Genomic DNA, 9,573 nt, shown 5'->3' on the forward strand with positions numbered 1-9,573 from the left:
GGGTATCGGTCGGGTAACAGATACCCGACGGGTACTGCATACCCGATAAACAAGGACACTTGGGGTCGTAGCTTTACAATCGGAGATGTTTCTTCTTCACCCGGGTATAAGTGTCGGAGTCTCGGAGATGCCGAGGAGAAGGAGCGAGGTTGCGAGGAGGACGAGCAAAGGTGGCAGAGAGACCGAACTGAGGAAGCGAGGGGCACGAGCGCTCGTGAGGAAGGCGTGCTTATGCTGCTGGCGGAGATGGTGAGGAAAAATTAAACTATGGTTCCTAGAACACACAAACTATATATGATTGTTCAGATTTGGACCAAAATACCTATGTTGAGCTTCTTTGGGCCTAATACTCGCATGACAGCTCAAATAGTCGAGTTCCCAACGGGTAATGGGGACGGGTAAACAGGAAACATTCTCATACCCGCTATACCCGTCGGGGATGGATTCTTGCCCATTTAGATGCCCGCGGGTAAAGATATGATCCCTTTCCCATCCCCTAATGGATCAAATACCCGTCGGGTATCGGGTATCGGAGGCCATTGCCATCTTTACCGACGATAGGGGAAGATCACGGCGTGGACAGACACCCGTGTTGGATCATTATTGAATGTGGATACACGGGGACGGTCTCGGACACCCTATTCTGACTGTCCGTTCTTCAGATGCTTATCTGGAATGAACTCATGCGATTTTTTTCTTTTCTGCTTTTATGGCCTCATGGGCAACGGCGGTGCATGCATCATGATCATCAGTTCATCACTGCTGCCCCCGTTCCGAGCAGGAGATGGGTCTTCTCTAAATCCACAAGCAAAACAGAGAGACAAAAATCCATAGAACAACACGCCAAGCAATTTCAGCATGGACTATTGGGTAGGGGCAGGATGCGTCACTTCATCGCTATGCGCTGCAAATTTTTTTTTACCATAGCATTAGCGTGGACTATTGGTTCATGTTCGCTTGTTGGTTTCAGCCAGGCTTATTTAACCAGTCAACAGTATTTTTCTCTCATAACGAACTAGCATCAGCTAATCCAAACCAGTCCAGAAACCAACCAGCAAACACGTCAAGTATCGGGAGACTTGTGCCTAGATTGCCTACAACAAGGAATGCTGCAGCACGCTAGCTAACATACCAAGCAATTTCAAATTTTCAACATTCGTCAGGCAGGCAGGACGCATGTGAATCACACGTTAAGCCATCGCGTATAGTCCATTTTGTTTTGTCTTAATGCATTTAAGAAAAAAAACATGTTTAACTTACTAGACAGGAAGGTATTACGATGGTTACATTGTATTACGATGGATCGACTATATTTGATCGATCTGCTACTCGAAACTTTTGGTTCCGCCACCGTGGGGTAGCACTCTACTTTATACTCATCCGAAAAACTGAGAAAATGTGGAAAATATTAATCATATCGGATGCCTAAACTGTGTGTTCCTTTCAACTGGTGAGCCATATCCTTTCACGCGAAACATTATCGTCTCCCTATTAACACGAGTAATGTTCTTTCATTCCTCTCGTCGTCCGCTTCGTCCCCGCGACTATTTAGGATACGTTTGAATCCCCTGCTCTAAAGTTTAGAACACTTTAGCTCATATTTAAGATCTAAAACTCTAATGTAAGATGAGCTAAAACTCAGAAGTAATTTTAGACCACATGTTAAAGTCTTAGCTCTAAAGTTTAGAGCTCTAAAGTATAGAGGAGATGATTCAAGCAGGCCTTAGATGATTGATGATGATCACTGATGTACAAGACGTGTGTGTGGAAATGGGAAAAACTGTTCATTCAGCACGCATGAACAGAAAACCGAACTACAAACCACTTTGTCTTCGTGCATTTTCGTCGATTCTGGTGGGCTCTGGGTCCCGAGCTTGAAAAGGGACCCGATTAGTAGTCGGATATTTCCGCCGACTTGATCATGCCTCATCTCTCATGTGCAGATGAGCTGCTGAGCTGCGCCGCCCGCCCTTGGTCCTTGTCTCCTTGGAGCAGCTAGAAACCGCGTCATCTCGGCCAAGAAAACGAGCGCACGTCAGTATCTAGAGGCGAGATATTTGCAGTCGCGTCTGCGCGCCGGAGGCAGATCGAGTCATGGAGAGACGAGCAAGCCCGCAATAACAAACACGCTCGTAGAACGAGAACCCTCCAGCCCTCCCTCCACCCACCAGGGTCCAGGAGGTCCGAAGTTAAAAACGGCGCGACCGGGACCACTCACCTTGTCCTGTTACTTATACAGAGCGAGCCTGAAGTAAGCAACTCTGTTCAAACTTCAAAGCTTATACCAAGGTAAAAACACACGTCCTTTATAACCTTTCAAAATTTACTAGTACTACCCTTTTATTTTAATAAGAGCTATATAGAAAACTAAAAAACAGAATAGTCTAGTTCCAATAATGGTTTATTGGTTTAGAGAACAAAACTCACCTTCAAAAATAAGATCTTAATCATTATTATTAGTTCTACAATATTTAATTCATACCAATAACCAATATTCCGTTTCATCCCAAAATAAATATATATATCTCAATTCTAGAGAAGTAAAACTTCTTAAATTTGGACTAGATAAATATAAATAATATTGAAACTTATATCTCTAACCTATTTTATTACGAAAGATCAAACGAATTACACTATTATAAATATTAATATTTTTTACATATTTAATTAAATTAAAAAATAATAATCAAGTATTTATTTTGGGACCGAGGAGAGCAGTAGCTTCTCCTGCTTTATCGCCCCCACTAGTCAGTCGACGCGTCGCCTGAAACAACTGTGACTATACACACACTCGTGTCAACTGTTAAAGGATACTTCTGGGACACACGATTATTTGTTCTTACTGAGTACTGGTGTTTTCCAGCCAGGGAAAGAAAATGTGTACGGTCGTGTTTGCAAACCGTGCGCTTGGCTCCTGGCTTTACAAGTGGACATGGAAACACCAAACAGCCGATTAGCTGTGCTCCAGTTGCCATGGGACGACCGGACAAGAGAGGACAAGCAAAGCACCGAGAGAGATTTTTCGTCAAGCAACGAAACCGCTTCCAGATAAGAACAAGCTCGGAGCTTTGTGGAGAAAGCTCTGCAATGACCGAGGACCACGGCCACAGAGCATGGGCCTGATTGGGTCATGGGCTGGCCCAACGGAGCCTAGGGTTTCTGTCTTCCTGCTAAAGTAGTTAAAATATAGATTAATGCTAGAGACACACACAGACACAGCCACACGGAAAAACGATATGCAACGTATGTTTGTGAATCACATAGTGCCTCTATAATGGTAACATCCATGGATATGGATAGGTAGGATAACAATTAACAACGGGAATTCTCGATATGTAAAGAAACACGATTTTACTTTTAGTTTATTTATAATTCCAAGTAATCCAATCTTTAAATATGACCATAATAACCATTCTAAACACATGTTAGTATGGGAATTAAGAAGTAAGTACTACCCAACGAGTTAAATTTTTTGCAAAAAAAATATAGATGTCAACAATGCTGAATTAATAAGTTGCCTTGCGTACAAACATTGTAGAAATATAAAATAACCTAAGTGTGTTCGTATGACCTCGTCGTCAGCATACTCAGTTACTCACGTAGTCCTAGAGACATTGAGTGATGTACCAATTAACATTCATATGCATGATGTAATTTTGTCTATATCTGGGTCACCATCATGCACGGTACAATGCTAGAGCATTTGCAAACATGTAACGGATGTATCGGAATACTTCAGTGCACAACGGAGATGTAACATGTACAAAGGGAGATAAGGTACATTTGTTGGTATGTAATAAGCAAACCGATAAACAAATAATATTTAGCTATTTAATGTACCTATACAAGTCATAATGAAACGTTCAGTCATTTCTATATGGTGTTTCAGACAATAAACTAAGCCACACAACCAAGAGTTTGGTTAACCTTCACCCCACAAAAGAAGCCTTGCATGAAGCTTGTCAGGAAGAAGTACCCTGCATGTTCCCCAAAGAAGCATTACATGAAGCATGGCGAGAAGAAGTAGCATGTATGCCACTATACGTGCATGCATGTGGAACAGCATCTTCGAACATGCATATCCATCGATTCAAACCATGCCAAGCCAGATTAATATTCACCAAGACACCAACTTTGTAGAAAACCTTTGAACCATCGCACACAGCACTATCACTAATGGAGCTGGTTTTGCTATTTGGCTAAACTCCATGAAAGGCATTGCTTTGACCAAATCATTTACATCAAGAAAAGGAAGAAAGAGAACACAATAATAACTTGTATAAGAGTCGACCTAAAAATCATAGCAATGCATGTACATATTTCCAAATATGAAACAATTGTATGCATAATGCTTCGCGGGCCATGTATGGCGAAGCAGTTGACGGCGAGGTTGTCGCGAGTCGGGTGGTGGAGGCGGCAGCGATGGGATTTGGGGTTAGGGTTTTGGATTTTGGATTTTCAGAGGAGCATTGGGGTTAGGGTTTAAAATTTTTGGGGAAGCCCTACATGCATGGTTAGCTTAGAAAGGGAGGGGCCTAGCGACAACGATCGGTTTTGGCGGTGGTGGGAGTTGAGGGGTGGTAAGGTGTGCCGCTGAGCAGGTGGTGGAAGACCTGTTGGGGGGTGGGGGCAAGGTGGCAAGCTTTCTCCTCTGATTGGATTTAGGGGAGTGTGGGGCTGGAGGAGCGGAGGTGGCTGGCTGGCAAAGCGGTCGACGGGTGAGTTGCGAGCTAGGGGCGGTAGTAGAGGCCAGAGGCGACAACAGGCTTGCGCGGTTCATTGAACAAGGAGAACATGAGGTTTGGTTATTGAAGAAGATAAACGGTAGGAGAGAAAGGAAATCGCGTGACGGGCTCAGTAAAAACGCGTGCTAATAAAGGTTATTCCTTACTTCCCACCTGCGTGCGTTAGAGGAGTGAGTATGGCTAGGTAGGGCCTCCGCCATACCTAGTTTTTTTCATCATCTTCTCCTCTTTTACATGTTAGTTTTCTCTAGTATTTTTCCTATGTCTTCACCATAAACTGAGCTAAGGAGCTTTATTAATATAGTTGTATCATCCTGTTCTCTTGAAGACTTAGGGCGTGTTTGGATCACGCCTAAGCTGCGTCTGCGCCAAAAACGCGGCGTCCGTTTCGGGCGCAGGACTTTTGGTAGCTTGTGGCATGCAAATGACTTGGCAAGCTGTGGCTGCGTTGCGGCACGCTGTAAGTCCAGCGACGAACCAAACCGCTGCCGAAGCTTGGGCGTGATAGTTGTGGCGAGCTGTGGCGCGGTGCGGCCGTCGTCCAAACACGCCCTTACACCCTTTTCCAATATGTTGACAAGTTTTGTGTACCTGGAGCAAGAGGTTGGGAAGATAAACGAGCGGCGGGGATGGGCCGGGTCGGTATTTGAATCACCGCCTTCGAATCGCTAAAACCCTCTCTCGCCTCTTGGCTGGCGGCCTCCTTCTCCCTCCCCTCGCGTCTGTGGCGGCTATCCCTTCACTCTCCTCGCCTCGTCTCCCCCTCCCCTTCCCTAGGGTTTATCCTCCACCACCACCTACCCACCGCCTCTCCCCGCCATAGACAATAATTATCTTATCGAATTATTACATCGGCCTTGGATCCGATTCAGGAGCAGCCGTGTGGTGGTGGTAGCTGCGGCAGGCGTCTGTCCTAGATCGAATTGACCCGGAGGGAAGAAGCCATGGCGACAGTTGCTCCTGCCCCTACCGCTGCTGACCGTATCCTTGCTTCCTGTTCCTTTTTGTGGCGGGTTTGATCCGTGTTTAGGGCCTTGGAGCAGTGTTTTAGGAGGCGGTTTTTAGAAATATTTCTTTTTTGGTCACGCTTATATGGGGGGAAAACTTTTTTATTTGTTTTCAGTAGGTAAACTGTATTGATTGAACTACGAGGTGCTTGCTTGAATTCCACGTGCTTCTTCCTTGATTCGTGAGTTTCAGAGACCACCAATCTCCTGCAGAAGCTGTCTCTGGAGAGCAAGGATGGCTCCGACGCTGCCAAGAAGGTATAGGCTGTCTAGGCTGTTTTGGGCCACTGTTTCGTTTTGCAGAATTATTCTTAACGGAAGGAGAAATTCACTGAGGATAAAAATTAATGATTTCCTAAATTGTATAATTCTAGCCTTCTGGGGTCCCATATGGATCTGCCCACGCTGGAGATGCACAGAGCGCTGCTTCGCAGGTGGACAGGTCGATAACACCTCTACTACAAGAGGCCATGGATCCTAACTTCTTCTACCAGCCCAATGCATATGCCTCTCCAGCTTATTACTTTCCTAGTGGTACATAAACCTGTGCTCCTTGTTGCCGCAGACCTTTGTAGGTAGCTAAGCTCAATAATGGCAATGTTTGATTCTTGTATGCTGCTTCTCAGGTTATGATGGCTCAGCCAATGAATGGGACTCAAGGTATTCTGGTCATGAAGGAATGGAGATGCCCCCTGTAAGTTAACATTTGTGTTGACTGTGCAATTATCTCAACTAGGTGTATTTTTGGGTTTAAGATACATTTGAATTATATGCGCTTCCACTTCCTCTAGAAATCTGAGAACAAATATAGTGGCATGTGTACACATTCAGATTGTGAACTATGAATTTTGGTGAATTCACTTATTTACTCTTGTGGATAACATAAGGGATGAAGTTGATACTTTCTTTTCTGTTGAAATAATGTAGCAGAGTGTGTTCGGAGACATGTACCATGGATATGGCTATGCTCCATATGGCCCATATCCTTCGGGTTCTCCTGTACCAAGTGTTGGGCATGATGGCCAGTCATATGGCTCTCAGCAATATCAGTACCCGACTCAATATTATCAGCAACCAACCCCAACAAACGCAAAACATGGTGTAAATGGTGCCAGTTCTCAACCTGAACTGCCCTCCATTGCCAGTCAGCAGGCACGAGTTTTGGTAGATGCAACAAAAGCAACTCCAAACACGAGTGCTAATGGTATGACGACTGCTCACAACAGTTCGCTGCCGCGTAAGCAAACCCACCTGAATGTATCAGTAGCAAACAATGGTTCATATGGAAGAGGACCTATGCAAGGTGGTGGACCTTCTGCAAGCAATTATGGTCACAGCGGTGTTCGTTCTCCAACTCAATGGTACGATGGTCCAGTTTACTCGAATGGGCATCAGATACCAACTGCTAGTTCCACATCTTACCGTTCCAATTCATCTTCTATGAAAAGTCAGAGCCAGCGTCCTACAACAAACCTCATGGTGTGTTCTCCAAACAAATCATTTTCATAATATTGTGTTGCAGAGTTTCTTTTTAAGTAATTAATTATGTCTGGCAATCAATGACATCTTAAGCTTGCTCTCACATACCATTTATAATGAATTGTACTGCCTTTCTTAAGACTGTGCACATACAAATGTGATGTGTTTGCGTATTTGGATTATTATGAGAAGTATGCAGTGTTCTTGAATAAAGCGTAGTTGTTGGTTTCATTTATTTCCAGGGTATACATGCACAGATGCCTTCTTCTGGAATGGGTCTGACCTCACCTAGCTATCCTTCTAGGATGTACCCGGACAACAGATTATATGGACAGTATGGTCAGTACGGGAATACACTGAAAAGCGGCCTTGGTTTTGGATCAAACATGTATAACTCGAGAAACAATGGGAGGTGGGGAGTCGTGGATACCAAATACAAGCCCAGAGGGCGTGCACCTTTTGGTTTTAGTGGTGAGAATCAAGATGGCTTTACCGAGCTGAACAGAGGACCAAGGTCTGGTGGTTTCAAGCACCAAAAACAATTTGGGCCTACTGTCACTATTGCTGTGAAGGGCCAGGCCCTCCCTTCAGTGGGGAAACAGAACAGTGCTCTTCCAGACAAAGGCCAGTTTAACCAGGAAGGATTTCCTTTAGCCTACAAGGATGCAAAGTTCTTTGTTATCAAATCATATAGTGAGGATGATGTGCACAAGAGTATAAAATACAATGTGTGGGCTAGCACACCTAATGGAAATAAGAAGCTGGATGCTGGGTACCGAGAGGCTCAGGAGAAATCCAGCGACTGCCCAGTGTTCTTGTTTTTCTCCGTAAGTCAGCATCTTTCCCTATTATTACTGTTCTCTTTGGCAGTCCCTTTTTGACCTTGAGCTTGTCCCTTAGGTGAACACAAGTGGTCAGTTTGTTGGTGTTGCTGAAATGGTTGGTCCTGTCGACTTTGATAAGACTGTGGAGTATTGGCAACAAGACAAGTGGAATGGTTGTTTTCCACTCAAGTGGCACATAGTCAAGGATGTGCCCAACAACATCTTGAAGCATATTACACTGGATAACAATGATAATAAGCCTGTGACAAACAGCCGTGACACACAAGAGGTATATTTCCTGAAAGTTACCTGGCTTAGATGCTTATTAAGTGATTAATTGCATCATGATGCAATGGGCTAAGGGTACTGTAAAGATAATGTTTTGGTTACTTTCTTTTCAGGATATTTAAAAATTTTACTGGTTTATCAGGGGGGGACTTTTAGCTAGATGGAACTGCAAAATATGATCTGTCTATTTCGTTGTTTACAGTCATGTATGACTATGCCATGACCCGAGGGGCCTTAGCGAGTCTGCATGACAACTCATAATGTTGTCTGGCCATTCACTTGGTTTCTGTTGAAGAGGGTGGTTGAAAATTTATGTGTCACTATGAATTGTTGATAATAAATATTGTTGGTCTTCTGAGAAACTTACTTATGATAGTGACCCTGTGCTGTCTATAATGCTGCAGGTTAAGCTGGAACAAGGTCTTGAAATGTTGAAGATTTTCAAAGAACATGTTACTAAAACATCAATTTTGGATGATTTTGCTTTTTACGAGAATCGCCAAAAGTTGATGCAGGAAAAGAGGGCAAAGCAGCAACTGCTTCAAGGCCAGGCAAGTATCTTTTCTTATTACAGTGTTCTGTGGTTCTGTATGGCTTAAATGATAGTCTCTGATGCCTTGTTTCTTCGCATTGTCCAGGGGGGCGATGTTTCTCAAGAGAAGGACAAGGATGCAACTAATGGCAAACCAGGGGCACAGAAACAGGCATTGAGCAAGGAAGGCACTCCTGCTGAGGCGGCGGCGAATGCCTCTAAACTTGTAGCTGAAAGTGGCATATCAAATGGCAACTAAGCATCATGTATACTGGTCGCCTATCGGTGCATATGCTGCAGGTTTTGTGGTATCTGCAAATCAAAACCTATTGATTCTGCCTGAATTATAGACTTCGTTTGGTACTGGAGTTCATGAGCTGGGGCTCATCATGGGAATGAACCAGATTTTACTTATTTTGTCTGTTCATTATTAGTTGTGTGACTGGTTTTTGGTGTCTTACCCGTGTTAGGCTTCTTACATACCCTGTGACACCGGGTTTGTTGTAGCCTTGCTTTTTTTGCCTTTTTGTTTTAGCTCTATTATTGTTAGCGAAGCAGCCGATTTCCTATACTTTGAACAACATTAAGGTAGATTTTTTTTGCGTGTTGCGGTACTGTGGAGAGTAATAAGACAAAAAAACTCTAGGTTTAAGCCATTTTATCCCCGTATTTTGTATAATTATATCTTGTTATTCATC

General features: G+C 43.9%; 1 protein-coding gene across 2 annotated transcripts; it reads left to right on the top strand.

The window, feature by feature from the left end:
* Positions 1–5,424: 5,424 nt before the first annotated feature.
* On the top strand, positions 5,425–9,573 carry LOC136518478 (YTH domain-containing protein ECT4-like). 2 transcript variants are annotated; one of them, XM_066512140.1, is made up of 9 exons: positions 5,425–5,726; positions 5,946–6,010; positions 6,127–6,286; positions 6,379–6,446; positions 6,680–7,231; positions 7,474–8,058; positions 8,132–8,344; positions 8,748–8,894; positions 8,982–9,573. In XM_066512140.1, the coding sequence occupies exons 1-9, from the start codon at positions 5,690–5,692 to the stop codon at positions 9,132–9,134; spliced, it is 1,980 nt and encodes a 659-aa protein (XP_066368237.1). In that variant the 5' UTR covers positions 5,425–5,689; the 3' UTR covers positions 9,135–9,573. The 2 variants fall into 2 exon arrangements, with proteins under 2 accessions (XP_066368237.1, XP_066368243.1); XM_066512146.1 differs by having other exon boundaries at positions 6,683–7,231.

This window comes from Miscanthus floridulus, chromosome 2, assembly GCF_019320115.1.
Source record: "Miscanthus floridulus cultivar M001 chromosome 2, ASM1932011v1, whole genome shotgun sequence".
NCBI lineage: Eukaryota > Viridiplantae > Streptophyta > Magnoliopsida > Poales > Poaceae > Miscanthus > Miscanthus floridulus.